Source organism: Aquarana catesbeiana, linkage group LG12, assembly GCF_042186555.1.
Source record: "Aquarana catesbeiana isolate 2022-GZ linkage group LG12, ASM4218655v1, whole genome shotgun sequence".
NCBI classification, from domain to species: domain Eukaryota; kingdom Metazoa; phylum Chordata; class Amphibia; order Anura; family Ranidae; genus Aquarana; species Aquarana catesbeiana.
Window position 1 is genome coordinate 223,607,920 of NC_133335.1, and position 23,526 is coordinate 223,631,445.

At 46.8% G+C, this 23,526-nt stretch overlaps 1 protein-coding gene across 1 annotated transcript in view; it reads left to right on the forward strand.

Moving 5' to 3' along the window:
• B4GALT5 (beta-1,4-galactosyltransferase 5) overlaps positions 1–23,526 on the forward strand; it is a 47,514-nt gene that overhangs the window by 11,479 nt on the left and 12,509 nt on the right. Inside the window, exons 2-5 of the mRNA XM_073606765.1 lie at positions 11,860–11,994; positions 16,590–16,703; positions 19,624–19,745; positions 20,799–20,915. Of these exons, the coding sequence (XP_073462866.1) occupies positions 11,860–11,994; positions 16,590–16,703; positions 19,624–19,745; positions 20,799–20,915 (488 nt within the window). The remainder of the gene's footprint in view (positions 1–11,859; positions 11,995–16,589; positions 16,704–19,623; positions 19,746–20,798; positions 20,916–23,526) is intronic.

Genomic DNA, 23,526 nt, shown 5'->3' on the forward strand with positions numbered 1-23,526 from the left:
ACCTGTTTTAACCCTTAAAAAGGCAAACGACCATAATGCAACCAAGTGCATTGCGGCTGCAGGGCCACATTAATTCTGGCTTAATGGCTTGAGTTCAGCGGTTGAATGCAACAGGAGGTGTAATTTTTGGCACAGCCGCAAAGCAGGGTATAACGGCATGTGTACAGCCCTAGGTGGCTGCATGTCTTTGTTTAGGTGGATGTTCAATGGGGCAGTAAGACTTTGGCTCTGCCTGTTTTTGCCACCTTCTAGCCTCACGTCTAAAACAAGCCTTAGGGAAGATTGGACACCCCTGGACATCCTCTGGGCCCTAGGCTACTGCCTAAGTGGATGACTCAATGCTGGTAGAAGTATCTCTTTCTATTAGCTGGTGAGGGAATGCTAGAAAACACTCTGGGTGGCTCTGGGATTACAATATAAGCACACAGATCCCCAGGTTACGGCGCCTTTTTTTTTCTGCTCTTGCAGTCAGCTTTCTTTGCAGTGCTGAGGTGTCCCTTGTGTCCTACTTATCGGCCTCTGAGCGAGCAGAAAGCAGCAGGTAAGGCAATTATAAAGCCATGATAACAAGAGGGATCACCTGAACACTGCACCGCAGACAACATACAACCATATTATACGTGCAGGGTAAAGTGTAATAAGCTAGTATAGGTGTTAGGGCCTATGGTGACTGAGTGGCTTAGGGCCCGTTCACATTATTGTAGGGTGGTAACGTTTGCAGTAACCCATCAACCAGGCTCAGCGTACCAAGTATGATATGTATTGCGGTGTAAAAAATAAATAAAACAAAAACAATTATTCCTGCAGTGGGGGCCCATTCCGGTGGCAAGAGGGGGTTTCAGTTCACTTTGGAGAGATTTCTTCTTACTTCATATTGCTTCTTTGGAACAGGAAGTGAAGGGAAGTCTTTCCAGTAGGACACAGCAGAAAACCATACTGGTAGGTTTTAGTTTTGGCTTCAGATGAACCCATAATGTGAAGTGTTAGGGCTGGGCTCTGATAATTGCAGAGTGGTGGAGAACATAGAGACCTGCCTGTATACAGGAGTAAGGATGAAGGGACCTTAGGTGTATACAGGAAGGAGTATGGAAGGGCCATGTCCAGTGTACACAGGAGGGAGAAGAGAGGGACCACATGTGTATACAGGAGGGAGTATGGTGGCGCCACAAGTGTATACATGTGAAAGTACAGAGGAAGGGCCACAAGGAACCCATCTGTACACAGGAGGGAGGATAGAGGGGCCATAGGAGTATACAGGAGGGAGTATGAAGGGGCCATAGGAGTATACAGGAGGAAGAATGAAGGGGCCATAGGAGTATACAGGAGGGAGAATGGAGGGACCATAGGAGTATACAGGAGGGAGAATGGAGGGGCCATAGGAGTATACAGGAGGGAGTATGGAAGGACCATATGAGTATACAGGAGGGAGTATGAAGGGGCCATAGGAGTATACAGGAGGGAAGATGGAGGGGCCATAGGAGTATACAGAAGGGAGGATGGAGGGGTCATAGGAGTATATAGGAGGGAGTATGGAGAGACCATAGGAGTATACAGGAGGGAGTATGAAGGGGCCATAGGAGTATACAGGAGGTAGTATGAAGGGGCCATAGGTGTATACAGGAGGGAGGATGGAGGGGCCTTAGGAGTATACAGGAGGGAGGATGGAGGGGCCATAGGAGTATACAGGAGGGAGGATGGAGGGGTCATAGGAGTATACAGGAGGGAGTATAAGGGGCCATAGGAGTATACAGGAGGGAGAATGGAGGAGTCATAGGAGTACACAGGAGGGAGTATGTAGGGGCCATAGGAGTATACAGGAGGGAGGATGGAGGGGCCATAGGAGTATACAAGAGGGAGGATGAAGGGGCCATAGGAGTATACAGGAGGGAGGATGGAGGGGTCATAGGAGTATACAGGAGGGAGTATTAAGGGGCCATAGGAGTATACATAAGGGAGTATGAAGGGGCCATAGAAGTATACAGAAGGGAGGATGGAGGGGTCATAGGAGTATACAGGAGGGAGAATGGAGAGGCCATAGGAGTATACAGGAGGGACTATAAAGGGGCCATAGGAGTATACAGGAGGGAGAATGGAGGGGTCATAGGAGTATACAGGAGGGAGAATGGAGGGGCCATAGGAGTATACAGGAGGGAGTATGGAGGTGCCATAGGAGTATACAGGAGGGAGTATGGAGGGGCTATAGGAATATACAGGAGGGAGAATGGAGGGGCCATAGGAGTATACAGGAGGGAGTATGGAGGGGCCATAGGAGTATACCACAGGGAGGATGGAGGGGCCATAGGAGTATACAGGAAGGAGTATGAAGGGGCCATAGGAGTATACAGAAGGGAGGATGGAGGGGTCATAGGAGTATACAGGAGGGAGAATGGAGGGGCCATAGGAGTGTACAGGAGGGAGTATGAAAGGGCCATAGGAGTATATAGGAGGGAGAATGGAGGGGTCATAGGAGTATACAGGAGGGAGAATGGAGGGGCCATAGGAGTATACAGGAGGGAGGAGGGAGGATGAAGGGGCCTTAGGAGTATACAGGAGGGAGTATGGAGTGGCCATAGGAGCATACAGGAGGGAGTATGGAGGGGCCATAGGAATATACAGGAGGGAGAATGGAGGGGCCATAGGAGTATACAGGAGAGAGTATGGAGGGGCCATAGGAATATACAGGAGGGAGAATGGAGGGGCCATAGGAGTGTACAGGAGGGAGTATGAAGGGGCCATAGGAGTATACAGAAGGGAGGATGGAGGGGTCATAGGAGTATACAGAAGGGAGGATGGAGGGGTCATAGGAGTATACAGAAGGGAGGATGGAGGGGTCATAGGAGTATACAGGAGGGAGAATGGAGGGGCCATAGGAGTGTACATGAGGGAGAATGGATGGGTCATAGGAGTATACAGGAGGGAGTATGGAGGGGCCATAGGAGTATACCGGAGGGAGGATGGAGGGGTCATAGGATTATACAGGAGGGAGGATGGAGGGGTCCTAGGAGTATACAGGAGGGAGGATGGAGGGGTCATAGGATTATACAGGAGGGAGGATGGAGGGGTCATAGGAGTATACAGAAGGGAGGATGGAGGGGTCATAGGAGTATACAGGAGGGAGAATGGAGGGGCCATAGGAGTATACAGGAGGGAGTATGAAGGGGCCATAGGAGTGTACATGAGGGAGAATGGATGGGTCATAGGAGTATACAGGAGGGAGTATGGAGGGGCCATAGGAGTATACCGGAGGGAGGATGGAGGGGTCATAGGAATTATACAGGAGGGAGTATGGAGGGGCCATAGGAGTATACAGGAGGGAGAATGGAGGGGTCATAGATGTACACAGGAGGCAGAATGGAGGGACCACAGGTGTATACAGGTAGGAGCACTGATGGGCCACAGATGTATACAGAAGAGAGGATGAAGGGACCACAGATGTATACAGGTGGGAGTACAGAGGGATCACAGGTGTACACATGAGGGAAGACAGAGGCACCACGTGTATACAGAAGGGATTATGAATGAGCCATATGTGTACACAGGAGGAGTGATGGTGGAACCACAAGTGTATTCGGTGGGGGGAGGGGGTGGAGTACAGAGGTACAGGTGAGAATACAGAGAGACCACAGGGAACCCATCTGTATAGAGGAGGGAGGGCGGAGGTGCTGTAGGTGTATATAGGAGGGAGTACGGTGAGGCCACCAGTGTATACAGGTGGGGGTACAGAGGGGCCACCGGAAAGCTGTCTGTGTACAGGGGGGGAGTATGGGGAGCCATTGGTCTACACAGGAGGCAGGATGGAGGGACTACAGGTGTATACAGGAAAGTGTACTGAGGGCCACAGCTGTATACAGAAGGGACCACAGATGTATAAAGTTGGGAGCACAGAGGGACCATAGGTGTATACAGGAGGGAGTATGGATAAGCTATAGGTGTATACAGGAGGGAGTATGGATAAGCCATAGGTGTACACAGGAGCGAGTATGGATAAGCCATAGGTGTACACAGGAGGGAGTATGGATAAGCCATAGGTGTACACAGGAGGCAGGATGGAGAGACCACAGTTGTGTACGGCAAAGGGAGGATGAAGGGACCACAGGTGTATACAGTATTTAGAGAGGGGAGGTTTTTTGGACTTTTAATGAGGCACAAAGTATTAAAACCGAGTGCCTCCATCCCTATTCAGTTAAGTATAAAAAGGGGGGTTGGGACTTTTAATGAGGTGCGTAATATACAGTCAGTAATAGGTAAATATATAAACACATCAATAATTCATATATGGACATATCGGGGATTGTAACATAATACAATATTAAACAGTAATGTTGAGAGCTGAATTCATTTTTCAAGAACCTCAACAACAATACTGGAATAAAAACATTGTATTCCATGATTGCACAAATTCTTTGGATATAAAAACATAGTCATCATGATAAGGCTGGATCATAACACATAGAAAAAATATATGGACATTGGTAAAAGGACTGATTATGTGGATAGAATTCAGTATAAAGTTATAACATAGATTCATTGTTGACAAGAGATTGTATGTAAAATTAAATATAAAAAAGCATATTGAAGTAAGGAAAATGCATCCGTATGGCTCAACGCGTTTCGTGGAGAACACTCCACTTCCTCAGGAGCAGATGCAGAGCCTGCTTTACTCACACAACAGCTCAAGGTTCAACATGTGGCACTGTAGAAAAGGGGTTGTCAGGAGGCATTGCACTGGGAGCTGTGGGAATGCTGCCCTCGCCCAACATCGCCCAAATGAGAGGACTTGAAGAGAATTGGGGATCTCCTTTGGATAGTAAGTGGTGACATAACTGGAAGTCCCAGAAAGTTCAAATAAAATATCTCATGCTGTGTGATATAGCCATGGTCTTAGGTGCAGAGTAACCCACAAAAAGAATAGCCTACAAAGATGGATATTTACCTATTGCTGACTGTATATTATGCACCTCATTTAAAGTCCCAACCACCCCTTTTATACTTAACAGGTGTATACAGGTGAGAGCACAGAGGGACCACAGATGTATACAGGTGAGAGCACAGAGGGACCCCAGGTGTATACAGGTGAGAGCACAGAGGGACCCCAGGTGTATACAGGAGGAAAGACAGAGGGACCACAGGTGTATACAGGAGGAAAGACAGAGGGACCACAGGTGTATACAGGTGAGAGCACAGAGGAACTCCAGGTGTATACAGGTGAGAGCACAGAGGGACCCCAGGTGTATACAGGTGAGAGCACAGAGGAACCCCAGGTGTATACAGGTGAGAGCACAGAGGGACCACAGGTGTGTATACAGGAGGAAGGACAGAGGGACCACAGGTGTATACAGGTGAGAGCACAGAGGGACCACAGGTGTATACAGGAGGAAGGACAGAGGGACCACAGGTGTATACAGGTGAGAGCACAGAGGGACCACAGGTGTATACAGGAGGAAGGACAGAGGAGTTGCATATGTATACAGAAGGGAGTATGGATGAGCCATAGGTGTACACAGGAGGGGTGGAACCACGGGTGTATACAGGGGAGAGTACAGAGGGACCACAGGGAACCCATCTGTATACAAGAAGGAGGATGGAGGGGCTGTAGGAGTATACAGGAGGGAGTATAGCGGGACCATATGTATACAAAGTAGGGATGACAGATGGACCATAGGTGTATACAGAAGAGAGGATAGAGGGCCCACATGTGTATACAGGAGGGAGGACAGAGGGGCTACATGTGTATACAGGAGGAAGACAGAGGGGCCACATGTGTATACAGAAGAGAGGATAGAGGGGCCACATGTGTATACAGGAGGGAGGACAGAGGGGCCACAGGTGTATACAGAAGCAAGGACAGAGGGGCTACGTGTATACAGAAGAGAGGACGGATGGGCCACAGGTGTATATAGGAGGGAGGACAAAGGGACCACGGGTGTATACAGAAGAGAGGATGGATGGGCCACAGGTGTATACAGAAGAAACTACAGAGGGGCCATAGGAGTATACAGGAGGGAAGATGGAGGGGCCTTAGGAGTATACAGAAGGGAGGATGGAGGGGTCATAGGAGTATATAGGAGGGAGTATGGAGAGACCATAGGAGTATACAGGAGGTAGTATGAAGGGGCCATAGGTGTATACAGGAGGTAGTATGAAGGGGCCATAGGTGTATACAGGAGGGACGATGGAGGGGCCTTAGGAGTATACAGGAGGGAGGATGGAGGGGCCATAGGAGTATACAGGAGGGAGGATGGAGGGGTCATAGGAGTATACAGGAGGGAGTATAAGGGGCCATAGGAGTATACAGGAGGGAGGATGGAGGAGTCATAGGAGTACACAGGAGGGAGTATGAAGGGGCCATAGGAGTATACAGGAGGGAGGATGGAGGGGCCATAGGAGTATACAAGAGGGAGGATGAAGGGGCCATAGGAGTATACAGGAGGGAGGATGGAGGGGTCATAGGAGTATACAGGAGGGAGTATTAAGGGGCCATAGGAGTATACATAAGGGAGTATGAAGGGACCATAGAAGTATACAGAAGGGAGGATGGAGGGGTCATAGGAGTATACAGGAGGGAGAATGGAGAGGCCATAGGAGTATACAGGAGGGACTATAAAGGGGCCATAGGAGTATACAGGAGGGAGAATGGAGGGGTCATAGGAGTATACAGGAGGGAGAATGGAGGGGCCATAGGAGTATACAGGAGGGAGTATGGAGGTGCCATAGGAGTATACAGGAGGGAGTATGGAGGGGCTATAGGAATATACAGGAGGGAGAATGGAGGGGCCATAGGAGTATACAGGAGGGAGTATGGAGGGGCCATAGGAGTATACCACAGGGAGGATGGAGGGGCCATAGGAGTATACAGGAAGGAGTATGAAGGGGCCATAGGAGTATACAGAAGGGAGGATGGAGGGGTCATAGGAGTATACAGGAGGGAGAATAGAGGGGCCATAGGAGTATACAGGAGGGAGTATGAAGGGGCCATAGGAGTATACAGGAGGGAGAATGGAGGGGTCATAGGAGTATACAGGAGGGAGAATGGAGGGGCCATAGGAGTATACAGGAGGGAGGATGAAGGGGCCATAGGAGTATACAGGAGGGAGTATGGAGGGGCCATAGGAGTATACGGGATGGAGTATGGAGGGGCCATAGGAATATACAGGAGGGAGAATGGAGGGGCCATAGGAGTGTACAGGAGGGAGTATGAAGGGGCCATAGGAGTATACAGAAGGGAGGATGGAGGGGTCATAGGAGTATACAGGAGGGAGAATGGAGGGGCCATAGGAGTATACAGGAGGGAGTATGAAGGGGCCATAGGAGTGTACATGAGGGAGAATGGATGGGTCATAGGAGTATACAGGAGGGAGTATGGAGGGGCCATAGGAGTATACAGGAGGGAGTATGGAGGGGCCATAGGAGTATACCACAGGGAGGATGGAGGGGCCATAGGAGTATACAGGAAGGAGTATGAAGGGGCCATAGGAGTATACAGAAGGGAGGATGGAGGGGTCATAGGAGTATACAGGAGGGAGAATAGAGGGGCCATAGGAGTATACAGGAGGGAGTATGAAGGGGCCATAGGAGTATACAGGAGGGAGAATGGAGGGGTCATAGGAGTATACAGGAGGGAGAATGGAGGGGCCATAGGAGTATACAGGAGGGAGGATGAAGGGGCCATAGGAGTATACAGGAGGGAGTATGGAGGGGCCATAGGAGTATACGGGATGGAGTATGGAGGGGCCATAGGAATATACAGGAGGGAGAATGGAGGGGCCATAGGAGTGTACAGGAGGGAGTATGAAGGGGCCATAGGAGTATACAGAAGGGAGGATGGAGGGGTCATAGGAGTATACAGGAGGGAGAATGGAGGGGCCATAGGAGTATACAGTAGGGAGTATGAAGGGGCCATAGGAGTGTACATGAGGGAGAATGGAGGGGTCATAGGAGTATACAGGAGGGAGTATGGAGGGGCCATAGGAGTATACCGGAGGGAGTATGGAGGGGTCATAGGAGTATACAGGAGGGAGAATGGAGGGGTCATAGGATTATACAGGAGGGAGGATGGAGGGGTCATAGGAGTATACAGGAGGGAGAATGGAGGGGTCATAGGAGTATACAGGAGGGAGAATGGAGGGGTCATAGATGTACACAGGAGGCAGAATGGAGGGACCACAGGTGTATACAGGTAGGAGCACTGATGGGCCACAGATGTATACAGAAGAGAGGATGAAGGGACCACAGATGTATACAGGTGGGAGTACAGAGGGATCACAGGTGTACACATGAGGGAAGACAGAGGCACCACGTGTATACAGAAGGGATTATGGATGAGCCATATGTGTACACAGGAGGAGTGATGGTGGAACCACAAGTGTATTCGGTGGGGGGAGGGGGTGGAGTACAGAGGTACAAGTGAGAATACAGAGAGACCACAGGGAACCCATCTGTATAGAGGAGGGAGGGCGGAGGGGCTGTAGGTGTATATAGGAGGGAGTACGGTGAGGCCACCAGTGTATACAGGTGGGGGTACAGAGGGGCCACCGGAAAGCTGTCTGTGTACAGGGGGGGAGTATGGGGAGCCATTGGTCTACACAGGAGGCAGGATGGAGGGACTACAGGTGTATACAGGAAAGTGTACTGAGGGCCACAGCTGTATACAGAAGGGACCACAGATGTATAAAGTTGGGAGCACAGAGGGACCATAGGTGTATACAGGAGGGAGTATGGATAAGCCATAGGTGTACACAGGAGGAAGTATGGATAAGCCATAGGTGTACACAGGAGGGAATATGGATAAGCCATAGGTGTACACAGGAGGGAATATGGATAAGCCATAGGTGTACACAGGAGGCAGGATGGAGAGACCACAGTTGTGTACGGCAAAGGGAGGATGAAGGGACCACAGGTGTATACAGTATTTAGAGAGGGGAGGTTTTTTGGACTTTTAATGAGGCACAAAGTATTAAAACCGAGTGCCTCTATCCCTATTCAGTTAAGTATAAAAAGGGGGGTTGGGACTTTTAATGAGATGCGTAATATACAGTCAGTAATAGGTAAATACATAAACACATCAATAATTCATATATGGACATATCGGGGATTGTAACATAATACAATATTAAACAGTAATGTTGAGAGCTGAATTCATTTTTCAAGAACCTCAACAACAATACTGGAATAAAAACATTGTATTCCATGATTGCACAAATTCTTTGGATATAAAAACATAGTCATCATGATAAGGCTGGATCATAACACATAGAAAAAATATATGAACATTGGTTAAAGGACTGATTATGTGGATAGAATTCAGTATACAGTTATAACATAGATTCATGGTTGACAAGAGATTGTATGTAAAATTAAATATAAAAAAGCATATTGAAGTAAGGAAAATGCATCCGTATGGCTCAACGCGTTTCGTGGAGAACACTCCACTTCCTCAGGAGCAGATGCAGAGCCTGCTTTACTCACACAACAGCTCAAGGTTCAACATGTGGCACTGTAGAAAAGGGGTTGTCAGGAGGCATCTGCACTGGGAGCTGTGGGAATGCTGCCCTCGCCCAACATCGCCCAAATGAGAGGACTTGAAGGGAATTGGGGATCTCCTTTGGATAGTAAGTGGTGACATAACTGGTAGTCCCAGAAAGTTCAAATAAAATATCTCATGCTGTGTGATATAGCCATGGTCTTGGGTGCAGAGTAACCCAGAAAAAGAATAGCCTACAAAGATGGATATTTACCTATTACTGACTGTATAGTACGCACCTCATTTAAAGTCCCAACCACCCCTTTTATACTTAACAGGTGTATACAGGTGAGAGCACAGAGGGACCACAGATGTATACAGGTGAGAGCACAGAGGGACCCCAGGTGTATACAGGTGAGAGCACAGAGGGACCACAGGTGTATACAGGAGGAAAGACAGAGGGACCACAGGTGTATACAGGTGAGAGCACAGAGGGACCCCAGGTGTATACAGGTGAGAGCACAGAGGGACCCCAGGTGTATACAGGTGAGAGCACAGAGGAACCCCAAGTGTATACAGGTGAGAGCACAGAGGAACCCCAAGTGTATACAGGTGAGAGCACAGAGGGACCACAGGTGTATACAGGTGAGAGCACAGAGGGACCCCAGGTGTATACAGGTGAGAGCACAGAGGGACCCCAGGTGTATACAGGTGAGAGCACAGAGGAACCCCAGGTGTATACAGGTGAGAGCACAGAGGGACCACAGGTGTGTATACAGGAGGAAGGACAGAGGAGTTGCATATGTATACAGAAGGGAGTATGGATGAGCCATAGGTGTACACAGGAGGGGTGGAACCACGGGTGTATACAGGGGGAAGTACAGAGGGACCACAGGGAACCCATCTGTATACAAGAAGGAGGATGGAGGGGCTGTAGGAGTATACAGGAGGGAGTATAGCGGGACCATATGTATACAAAGTAGGGAAGACAGATGGACCATAGGTGTATACTGAAGAGAGGACAGAGGGGCCACATGTGTATACAGAAGAGAGGATAGAGGGCCCACATGTGTATACAGGAGGGGGCTACATGTGTATACAGGAGGAGGACAGAGGGGCCATATGTGTATACAGAAGAGAGGATAGAGGGGCCACATGTGTATACAGGAGGGAGGACAGAGGGGCCACAGGTGTATACAGAAGCAAGGACAGAGGGGCTATGTGTATACAGAAGAGAGGACGGATGGGCCACAGGTGTATATAGGAGGGAGGACAAAGGGACCACAGGTGTATACAGAAGAGAGGATGGATGGGCCACAGGTGTATACAGAAGAAACTACAGAGGGGCCACAGGTGTATACAGAAGAGAGGTCAAAGGGGCCAATTGTGTATACAGGTGTATACAGGAAGGAGGACAGAGTGGCCACAGGTGTATACAGAAGGGAGGTGCCACAGGGGACCTGTCTGCACTTATCTCATATTTCTTATCCATTATTCATGAAGTCCACCCCACATCCCCAGCCCTCTGCTTCATGTCATGTAACATGTTCATCTCTCACTGTGCATAGCTCCCCAACTGTCCCTGATTTCGAGGGACTGTCCCGGATTTGGAGCAATGTCCCTCTGCCCCTCATTCCACCCCATTTGTCCCTCATTTTGGTCTGATCTATAGAGTTGTATATAAAATGCACCTTTCATCTATCAAAAAGTGTTTTCTAGTACTAAACCTTTCATCTGATTCATCTAAATTGCTGCATTTGTAAATTCCAAAAGCCAATATAAAAGAATAGTAGTGGTAAAAAAAAGCACTTGTGGGTTTAACCAATCTTGTTTTTTTGTACAATTCTCCATTAAGAGGGCGTGGCCAGGGGTCATTTGCTGATAGGTGTCCCTCATTCCCATCTCAAAAAGTTGGGAGGTATGACTATGTATAATACATTTAATCAGTTGGTGTTCATACGCTATCTTTGTATTTCTTCATCATCATCCTCCAGCTTCATGCCCTTTGTGCGGGGGGGGGGGGGGGGTTTGCCAGTAAAGCGTCAGTTTTTTTCCTCCATTCCCTGAATGGTTCCCCATCTCTCAGTAGATCCCACAAGCAGAACCTCCTTGGCCTGATCTCCACGTAGTTATCACTGCCAGCAGATCGATCAATGATAGTACATATGAAGAATGAGAGATTCTGATTATGATAACTTCCCCTCATTGTGTGGAGGAGAAAAAAATGTCTGTGTTTAATTAACAGCCAATCAGATTTCATGCAGCATTTTATCTACACAGAGTCCCAGTGAAAGCAGCCATCTGATTGGCCAATCTCCTCCACCTTCCCCAAGATTCTGATACAATGGGAAGCTTAGTTCATGATGTCTCCTTGATGTCTCCTTGTTGTGTCTCCGCAGTGAACACCTATCTTTTCATGATGCAAGCTCGTGGTATCCTCATACGGGAGAACATGCGCACTATAGGAGCACAGGTGTATGAGCAGATGGTGCGCAGTGCGTACGCACGGAGGAATAACAGCAGTAATGACACAGGTAGGTACACAGGGGTGACCACAATATGACAACAGGCCTGCAATTCTATAGAGGGGTCAGTTTGAGTATGGTGAGGTGGACTTAAGAGAATTGCATACTAACTAACTATTAAATTATAGGAATTTCCTTTCAAATTTGGCTGTTAGTGAACATAACAAATACGAATTTACCTGAAGTTACAAATTATCCAAAATAATGAATGCCGCATCTAAACAAATGGAATGGAACGAATTATTAATAAATACTAATAATAATAAAAAGTTTTTTTTATTATTGTTGTTATTTATTATTATTAATTAGTTACGTTCCATTCGTTTAGATACGGCATTCGTTATTTTGGATAATTCATAACTCCGGATAAATTCATATTCCTTACGTTCACTAACAGCCAAATTTGAAAGGAAATTCCAATACCTATAATTTAATAGTTAGTAATAGTTAAGTTATTATTAGTTAGTTATCATTTCAGATTTTCACATTTTCGGGTTTTCGGATTTAGGAATTTTCAAATTTACGAATTTTCGAATATTCGAAAAATCTGAAAAATCAAACATGTTTTCGTTAATTCGGATATTTTTGAATTAACGAATTTGTCGAAATAAGTTAAAAAAACTAGTTCGGAACTCAACGAATTGCACATGCCTAAGGTTCAGACCTATGCGTTTTTTAGTGCATTTCGCACTTTGTAGAAATGCACTACAGTCCATTTAACATGGTTTCCTATGGTACATGTTCACATCTATGCGTTTTTCAGTAGGTGCCCTTTTGGAAAGGGTCAAGGACTTTTTTTCCCCGCAGTAGATGGCATTTTGCATGTAATAGACTTCATAAACCCACACAAAAAACGCAAGTGTTGTGTTTTTGATGCGTTTTGCTTGTTGCGTTTTTTTTCTCCATAGCAAACTGTGTATAGCTGGCTGCTAAGGAGCGGTCAGGAAGGCAGCCACTGTGTCCTTAACAACAGATGAGTCATCAGCTGTCAGCGGGGTTCCCCCCGCTGACAGCTGAATGTAAAAAAAAAAAATTGCCAGCAATAAAAAAATAAAATTGGTAAAAAAAACAGCGTGGGATCCCCCCCCCCCAATCCATACCAGGCCCTTAGGGTCTGGTATGGATTTTGAGGGGAACCTCGCCAAATTTATTTTAAAAAATGGCGAGGGGGCCCACCCCCAAAATCTATACTGGACCCTTATCTGAGTATGCAACCCAGCAGGTAAGAAAAGGGAGGGGATGAGCGAGCGTTCCTAAATCATACCAGTCCACATGCCCTCAATGTGGGGGGGGCTTTGGGGCAGGGGGGCTCTGCCCCCCCCCCCCCCCCCCGCCCTAAAGCACCTTGTCCCCATGTTGATGGGGTCAAGGGCCTCTTCCCCACAACCCTGACCGGTGGTTGTGGGGGTCTGCAGGCGGGGGGGCTTACTCGGAATCTGGAAGCCCCCTTTGACAAAGTGAAACCATGTTAAATGGACTGTAGTACGTTTGTGCAAACTGCAAAACGCACTAAAAAACGCATAGGTGTGAACCTAAGGTAAAGTTTCCATTTTTGATAATTCAGTGTAAAGCTCTGCGGTCCTCATATATGACTGTCCTAGGGTGACAGCGCTCACTCACTGTACTGTATCTATTAGGGAGGAGCGCTGTCACCCTAGGATAGGAAGTTTGTTAGAACTTCAGAACTAGAGGTGTACCAAATGGAAATTTTGGTGCCGAAACCGAAAATGCGGTATGCACTTGGCCGAAAACCAAAACCGAAAATCACAGTTTTTAAAAAAAATATATATATTTTTATATATAATTGTATTATATTCGATTTTTTTATTAACCACTTCAGCCCCGGAAGGATTTACCCCCTTCCTGAGCAGAGCACTTTTTCCGATTCGGCACTGCGTCGTTTTAACTGACAATTGCGCGGTCGTGCGACGTTGCACCCAAACAAAGTTCTTTTTTTCCCACAAATAGAGCTTTCTTTTAGTGGTATTTGATCACCTCTGCGGTTTTTATTTTTTGCTCTATAAACAAAAAAAAAGCGCCAATTTTGAAAACAAAGCAATATTTTTACTATTTGCCATAATAAATATCCCCCAAAAATATATAAAATAACACATTTCTTTCTCAGATTAGGCCCATATGTATTCTTCTACATATTTTTGGTAAAAAAAATCGCAATAAGCGTATATTGATTGGTTTGCGCAAAATTTATAGCGTCTACAGAATAGAGGATAGATTTATGGCATTTTTATATTATTTTTTCTTTATTAGTAATGGCGGCGATCTGTGATTTTTATTGTGACTGCGACATTATGGCGGACACATCGGACACTTTTGACACTATTTTGGGACCATTGTCATTTATACAGCAATCAGTGCTATAAAAATGCACTGATTACTGTGTAAATGACACTGTCAGGGAATGGGTTAAACACTAGGGATCAAGGGGTTAAGTGTGTCCTAGGGAGTGATTCTAACTGGGGGGGGGTGGGCTCACTACAACATGACAGAGATCACTGCTCCCGATGACAGTGATCTCTGTCATGTTGCTAGGCAGAACAGGGAAATGCCTTGTTTACATAGGCATGTCCCCGTTCTGCTGCTCCGTGACACGATCGCGGGCCCCCCGGCGGACATCGAGTCCGTGGGACCCGCGGGCACGGTCACGGAGTACATGGCGGGCGCGCGCCCATTTGCCCAGCTGTGCCATTGTGCCGACGTACATGATTGTGCGCTGGTTGGCATGTGGTTAATATCATGAATTTAAATGAATATGAATTTATTGTCGGCCATTATCGCCACCTTTAGCGCAAGAAAAGCTGAAGAAAAATGCATCCTTTTAAATTCTATGTATGTCTTCACACTGGTTCGTTGTGCTTCCGCTGCGGTGTTATAAGTCCTGCTTGCTGCATTTTTGGTCAGTTAAAAAAAGCGCACCAAAAACTCACCTCCCCATTGAAAATGCAGCAAGAACGCATCACTAACACACCTGTGTTATGTTTTTGATGCAGTTTTTGAGCCACATGACCTATGAAAAACACACAATAAGCACAGTAAAATGGTGGTAAAATCGCGGCAGAATCGCGGTAAAATCGGGTGCGTTTTCGGCGCCATTATCGGCACCTTTTTCTCTTATCTGTAGATGCAGATAGCACAATTTTTGCCCGATATGTTTCGGCGGCCGAAATTTCGGTGCATCTCTAATCATCACTATAGCATTGGGGGAGGAGTTCTGTAGTCCACAGAGATAGCTGGGAACAATATAACTGATAAGAGTGCAGCACAGGCAGGAAGCGCAGGACATTATCAGCTCAGAAGATTTCTGGCAGGATCAACAAGTACCATATATATATATATATATATATATATATATATATATATATATATATATAACAAAATGCTATACCGTTTAAAGGAGCTGAGAACTTTCAGATGTTTGTTGTTTTAACTAAGTATTAGTGTAGTTCAGTGGTCTCCAAACTGGTCTCCAAATTTATTTGGCCCTTGGGGCACTATTCCTCCCATTGATACGAGATGCTATTCTGCCAACTGACATCAACAATGAGGCGCCATTTCTCCCATTGACACCAACAATGGGGCACCATTTCTCCCTTTGACACCAATAATGGGGCACCATTTCCTCCTTTGACACCAACAATGGGGTGTCATTTCTCCCAGTGACATCAACAATTGGGCACTATTCCTGCCAATGATACCAATGATGGGGCACAATTTCTCCCATTGACACAAACCATGGGGCACTATTTCTCCCATTGACACCAATGATGGGGCTTTATTCCTCCCAATGATACCAACAATGGGGCACTGTTCCTCCACCTAATGCCAAATGTGATGTTTACTTCCACTGATGCCAGGAACATTTCCACTCCCACTGGCCGCAGTCCGGCCCCCCTGAAGTCTGAAGGACAAAAAACTGGCCCTTTGTTTAGAAAGTTTGGAGACCCCTGATGTAGTTATATTTCCTGTGTTGTTTGTTTGCCTTACCGTGTAATGATGGGCTTACGTGTTGTGGCTGCAGCCCTTAGTGTCATGGCTGATCGATTCCCTTTTGTCCATGTATTCATTAACCTAGCTTGTCCCTTTTCCCTTCTTTGCTCTGCCTGCTCTGCCACACATCTCTTATCTTCATTGCTCTGCCTGTTTGTGTTTCTATCAGATCTAATTACTATTTAGCTTTTACCTGCATTAGTGCTAGACAGAGTGACACAGGGATTGTAGGATATGTAATTTCTTCACAGGAAGTGTCAGTTCTTAGACTGCAGACAGAGGTCATGCATTAGCCTGTGCAGTGCCATGCTGCATGTCTCATGTTTGAACACAAAGTGAAACTTCTCACTCCGGAAGGTAAAGGTTTAATCTTCTATAGGCTGTGTATACAGGGCAACAAATGCCACCATGAAACTACATGATCAATGCATCTTATGCAGGTTTTGCCTTTTGCATTTCCCAGGGTACCTAGTGTTCTCAGTGGAAGGATAATGAATGCTAACTCTTATTTCCTGAAACTCACAATGGAAGTGGCAGTTCTGATATAAATATCACATTCAGGTTCCTGATCATACCTTTCCATTTGTGTTTTTCTTCAGAATATCCCATCTATTTCAGCAACAATGACTCCTATATTCAGACTACGACTTTCCTTCCCGAAGACTTCACCTACCTGCCGCATCTTCAGTGCCCGGAGCGCCTCCCGTTTATGAGTAAGTCAGAGATCAGTGACCAGTAGGACACCATTCTCAACACCACTGGGCCTGTATAAGTTATTTACTTCTGAGGCCCCCTATAAAAGCAAATCCAGATAATATGATATACTGTATGTAATAATCTGGACTATAGGTGTGCGTGGGGGGGGGTGCTAGGTGTGCCTGGGCACACTGTAATTACTCTATGCTGTGCTGACTACCCCTACTGCCTGGGCTTCCCCCCCTCCCGCAATGCTGCTGGCTTCCCTCCTCTTCCCGTGGCTGCTGCGGGGGGATGTTTCAAGTTTGAGAGTGGAGGAAAGGGCTAGTCAATATGTAATTTACTGGCCCCTTTCTTTTCTAAATGAAGACAGTGAACACATTCACTGTGTTCATTCATAACGGAAGCGTAGTAATTACAGTGTTTATTAGCCACTCAGCACAGAGCACTTCCCATTCATTCACTGTCCGGTGCAGCTGAGGCTGCAGAGAAGGGCATGTGTGCTTGAGCTTTGGGGTGCACACCCTAATGCAATAGCACACCTATGATCTGGACAATTACCTATGGTAAACCTACAATATTACTCTTATATAAAATGTTTCTCAAGAGCAGTGGTCTCCAAAACTGTGGCCCGGGGGCCAGGTGCAGCCCTTTGCTGGCCTTTATCTGGCCCTTGGGGCAGTGTTCCTCTCACTGATACAAGACACTATTCCAACCACTGACACCAACAATGGGGCATAATTCCTCTCAATGACTCCAGTGATGGGACACTATTCCTCCCACTGACATTAATAATAGGGTTCAATTTCTCCCTCTGACACCAACAATGGGGTTCGAATTCTCCCTCTGACACCAACAATAGGGTACTATTCCTCCCACTGACACCAACGTCTGGCCCCCCCTAAAGTCTGAAGGACAGTAAACTAGCCCTTAGCTTAGAAAGTTTAAGTACCCCTGCTCTAGAGGAGCTGAGCGGGTAGTATCGGGGTGATCTCCTCCATAACAGGATGCTGATATAGGCAGGTTCTAGGTTGTGTCCATAGAACAGCCTTTCTCAACCTTTTCAACACAGAGGAGCCCTTGAAATAACTTTGTGGTCTCAGGGAACCCCTGATAAAAATGACTATATCTACAATTCATGATACATTAGTGTGATGGTCGGAGGGAAGAATGATCCTTACACTTGTGGTCATTGCGAAGAATTACTGCCTTACAGATGGTGTCAGTAGGAACTTATCTGAGAGGCAGAAATAGCTCATTGCTCAAGGAACCCCTAGCAACTTCTGGAGGAACCCTAGTTGAGAAGCCCTGCTATAGAGGCTCTGGAATGATATTATTGTGGTGCTCACCCCTATAAAGGGCACTATCACTAAAAAATTAATGGAGACGTGTCTATAGAAGTTCTAAGATGGTAATATAGGGGTGCCTTCCTCTATAACAGAATGCTGACTTAGATAAATTCATAAATGATGATGTCTATAGAGGCTCTAAGTTGGGTATATCCAGGTGCTCTCCTCTATAACGTGCAATGACATGGACAGGTTCATGTATTATATGTCTGTAAAGGCTCTTAGCTTGCAATATTGGGGTGCTCTCCTCAATAATATGGCACTAACATGAATAGTTTCATGGATGATGTATCCAGAGAGCTAATGAGTCTGGTAATATTGGGGTGCACTCCTCTATAATGGGGTGCAGACATCAATAGGTTTATGGATGATGTGTCTATAGATTTGCTAAGGTGGTAATATCAGGGTGTGTTCTTCTCTAATGAGAGGCTGACCTGCATAGTTTCAGGGATGATGAGTCTAGAAGTGCTTAGCTGGTAATATCAAGGTGCTTCCCTCTATAACAGGGTGCTGACATGGATAGGTTCATGGATGATGTGTCTATAGAGGTTCTGGGCTGGTAGTATTGGATGTGCTTCTCTATAACTGAGGGCTGATACTAACAGGTTCATCAATGTGTCTGTAGAGGCTCTAAACTGATAATATCAAAGTGCCCTCTTCTAAAAAAGGGTGCTAACATGGATAGGTTTAATGGTATAATGTGTCTATTGAGGTGATTGTAATTTTTGGGCTATGCTTCTGTAAAACTGGGCCCTGAGATGAGTAGGTTCATGGATGGTGTATTTATTGAGGCACTTAGCTGGTAGTGTTGAAGTGCTCTCCTCTATAACGGGGAACTAACTTAGATAGGTCTATGAATGATGTGCCTACAGAGGTGCTGAGCTTGTAATATCAGGGTGCACTTTTCTATAACGGCCGCTGACAGGGAGAGGTTTTATGGATGGAGTGTCTATAGAGGCTTTAAACTGGTAATATTGGGGTGCTCTTGTAGGTGGGGTGCAGCACGGTGCGCCGACAATAACACACACAGTCCAAGTGCGATTAAAGAATTTGTTCTGAAGTAATACAAAGACCGTTCACATTGAATCTGGTAGGAACACTCACGGGTCCAACAGCGAGGAGAGAGCAGCTTTCAGACGAACTGACAGTGCATGTTAGGAGGGGCAGAATGTGGCTTGGCCATCTCGGTCCCAAGCGGAAAGATGTCCAGAGAAGTTGCAGGCTCTATGCTCTTCCTCCTTATCAGGAACCTTTCCCTGCTGCTAGTACTGTCCCTACCAGGCGGGGTACCTCTCCCTACTCTACCCACTCACAAAATGCATGCTCAGCCTGGGATTCAGGGCCTTAAATAGGCTCTGCCTGAGCCAAGATGCCTGCCAGACTCCCACGGGGCAGCAGCGGCTTCCCCAGTGACCCAGAAAACCATAGAGGAACCATGTTCCTATTGACTTCCTCTCCAACTGCAATGCTGCTCCGGAAGAGCACCACCTGCAGTGGAGAAAGTAGACTGCGCCTGCCTACACTCTTCTCTATAATGGGGCACTGACAGATTCACCACTGATGGCTCTTTTTTTTTCCCACAATCTAGAAGGCCCCATGGAGGTCAACGTGAGTGAAGTACAGTTGAGTGACATCCAACAACTCTTTGATGATGACTCCATCAAACTGGGTGGTCACTGGAAGCCCAGAGACTGTGTCCCACGCTGGAAGGTAAGGATCAAGTATAAAGATATTCTATCCGATTGCCATCAGGATAGCCACTTTTATAAGAGGAAGCTTATGAGCCATGCTGTATGCAAGTTATTGATAACATCACTACCTACTCCTGGTAGGAGATTCTAGGGCGGCCAAAACTCCTAATACCAGCAGATAGCAAGGCCCAGTGTCTGTTATAACAATGAAATAGACAGAAAGCACTGAGGACATCACACTGGCCCCAAACTAATCTATTGGATGGCCATTTCTGGTACATCACTTCACAATCAACTGCAAGTTCTACTACGAAAACACTTAAAGAGGTAGTAAACCGCAGGTGGTTTAACAAAAAAAAAAAAAATTCCCTGCAAGGCAATTGCATAATGTGCTAGTATGCATTGCATACTAGCACATTATGATAGACTTACTTTAGAACGAAGCCCTCCAGCGCTCAAATGTCACCACTGAGATGGCTGATATTTTCCTCCAGTCTTCCTTCCAGGGTTCGCGGCCTCCGGCTACATGAGTAGTGTGCACTGGTACAAATTATTTGGTGGAGGGGGATTATGGTGTGGGGGTTGTTTTTCAGGGGTTGGGCTTGGCCCCTTAGTTCCAGTGAAGGGAACACTTAAGGCGTCAGCATACTAAGACATTTTGGACAATTTCCTGCTCCCAAATTTGTGGGAACAGTTTGGGGATGGCCCCTTCCTGTTCCAACATGACTGCGCATCAGTACACAAAGCAAGGTCCATAAAGACATGACCTCAACCCAATAGAACACCTTTGGGATGAATTCGAGTGGAGACTGCGAGCCAGGCCTTCTCGTTCAACATCAGTGCCTGACCTCACAAATGCGCTTCTGGAAGAATGGTCAAACATTCCCATAGACACACTCCTAAAACTTGTTCCCAGAAGAGTTGAAGCTGTTATAGCTGCAAAGGGTGGGCCAACTCAATATTGAACCCTACGGACTAAGACTGGGATGCCATTAAAGTTCATGTGCGTGTAAAGGCAGGTGTCCCAATACTTTTGACAATATAGTGTATCTTGTATCACCCTTGTCTCCAGGTTGCCATCCTCATCCCATTCCGGAATCGACATGAACATCTCCCGGTTCTGTTCAGACACCTCATTCCTATGCTGCAGAGACAGCGGCTGCAATTCGCCTTATACGTCATCGAACAGGTAAGAGAACATCACTCCGTCCATCTCTTGTACTGCTGAATTAGTGTTCAATAATGTTTTGTATTGATTAACCAAAGTATTGGTAAGATTATTTCATACCGAATAGATCAGATACTGTTCCTGGTCCAGATTAGAGATTATCTGTTTTTTTTTTCAGCTGCTGTCGGTTGGATTGAAACATTTTTTTCCAGCTCTATTGACTAAACAACATTTACAATTTTAAGTGGAGCATAGTACAAGAAAAGTACAATTGGTTGATATATTGCTGACCAATGTTAGTGTATATCATGGCACTTCTCTGTAAGTTATAAAGAACTCTGCTGACACCTAGTGGAAGAAGAGAGTTTTACCAAGGTTATGATATCACCTTCAGCATTGAGAGGAGTTGGTGTGACAGACATCTACTGTCCGCACCTCAGTCCTGTGATTCCCCTACCTCAGATCTCTTATCCTCCATCCTCAGATCTTTGATCCCTCAACCCCAGATCTTTGATACCCCAACTTCGGATCTTTGATCCTCCAACCTCAGATCTTTGATACCCCAACTTCGGATCTTTGATCCTCCAACCTCAGATCTTTGATCCCCCAACCTTGGATCTTTGATCCTCCAACCCCAGATCTTTGATACCCCAACTTTGGATCTTTGATCCTCCAACCCCAGATCTTTGATACCCCAACTTCGGATCTTTGATCCTCCAACCTCAGATCTTTGATCCCCCAACTTCGGATCTTTGATCCTCCAACCTCAGATCTTTGATCCCCCAACTTTGGATCTTTGATCCTCCAACCCTGCATCTTTGATCTCCCAACCTTGGATCTTTGATCCCCCTATCTTGGATCTCTGATCATTCAACCTCAGATTACCGATCCCCCATTGTTGGATTCCGTATTCTCAGATATAATGTCTTTATGGACCATGTTTGTGTACTGGTGTGCAGTCATGTTGGAACAGAAAGGGACCATCCCCAAACTGTTCCCACAAAGTTGGGAGAATGAAATTGTCCAAAATGTCTTGGTATGTCGATGCCTTAAGAGCAGTGGCGGTACGTCCATTAAGAGTGCATGGGGGCCGCCCCCTCTCTCCAGCCTCCCCCTCTTGAATAATGGATAGATTCATGCATTGCATGAATCTATCCATGGCCCCTGCCACCACCTCCTTTTCAGGCGTCCGGCCCCTTTTCGGACGTCGGGCGCCTGAATAACAGCGGCGGGGGGGGGGGGCGGGGTTTGAAGCACCTGATTAGAGCCCTAGGCTCTAATAGGCTTCAAAAAAGGTGAACTGCGAGCGCAAAGCATTGCGCTCGCAGTCCACCCAGGTGTGTTAGAAAAGTGAATGAATATTCGCTTTTCTAACACTGAACCACCTCTCCACCAATCAGGTAGCGCAGGTCTGATACCCATCACCTTAATGGCTGAAAGGACAGGCGCTGCGATTGGACGCCTATCAGGAGGAGGGGAGGAGACGCATGGAGGACACACTGCAAGATCCCACAGCTCACCGCCGTCACCCGCTGCCTGAGCTGCCACCGAGATAGGGTAAGTGCCGGGCAGACGGCGAGCGGGCGGGGGGTCACAGTGCCAACATTTGATGGGCACAGTGGCAGCATTTGATGGGGCACAGTGGCAGCATTTGATGGGCACAGTGGCAGCATTTGATGGGCACAGTGGCAGCATTTGATGGGCACAGTGGCAGCATTTGATGGGGCACAGTGGCAGCATTTGATGGCACAGTGGCTGTTTTTGATAGGCACAGTGGCTGCGTTTGATGGCATAGTGGCTGCGATTGATGGCACAGTGGCAGTGTTTGATGGCACAGTGGCGGCATTTGATGGGCACAGTTGCTGCGATTGATGGCACAGTGGCTGCGATTGATGGCACAGTGGCTGCGATTGATGGCACAGTGGCAGTGTTTGATGGCACAGTGGCGGCATTTGATGGGCACAGTTGCTGCGATTGATGGCACAGTGGCTGCGATTGATGGCACAGTGGCAGTGTTTGATGGCACAGTGGTGGCATTTGATGGGCACAGTTGCTGCAATTGATGGCACAGTGGCTGTGTTTGATGGGCACAGTGAGGCTGCAATTGATGTTTTTTTTTTTTTTTTAGAATTTTTCAGTTTGTTTGCGCCCCCCCCAAAAAAACTTTGAGCACCAGCCCCCACTGCTTCAGAGTTCCTTTCACTGGAACTAAGCCCAAACCCCTGAAAAACAACCCCACACCATAATCCCCCCTCCACAAAATTATTTGGACCAGTGCACAAAGCAAGGTCCATAAAGACATAGATCAGCGATTTTGGGGTGGAGGAACTTGTCTGGCCTGCACAGAGTCCTGACCTCAACCCGATAGAAAACCTTCGGGATAAATTAGAGCAGAGACTGCGAGCCAGGCCTTCTCGTCCAACATCAGTGTCTGATCTCACAAACGCGGTTCTGGAAGAATGGTCAAACATTCCCATAGACACACTCCTAAACCTTGTGGACGGCCTTCCCAGAAGAGTTGAAGCTGTTATAGCTGCAAAGGGTGGACCAACTCAACTACGGACTAAGACTGGGATGCCATTAAAGTTCATGCGTGTGTAAAGGCAGGTGTCCCAATACTTTTGGTAATATA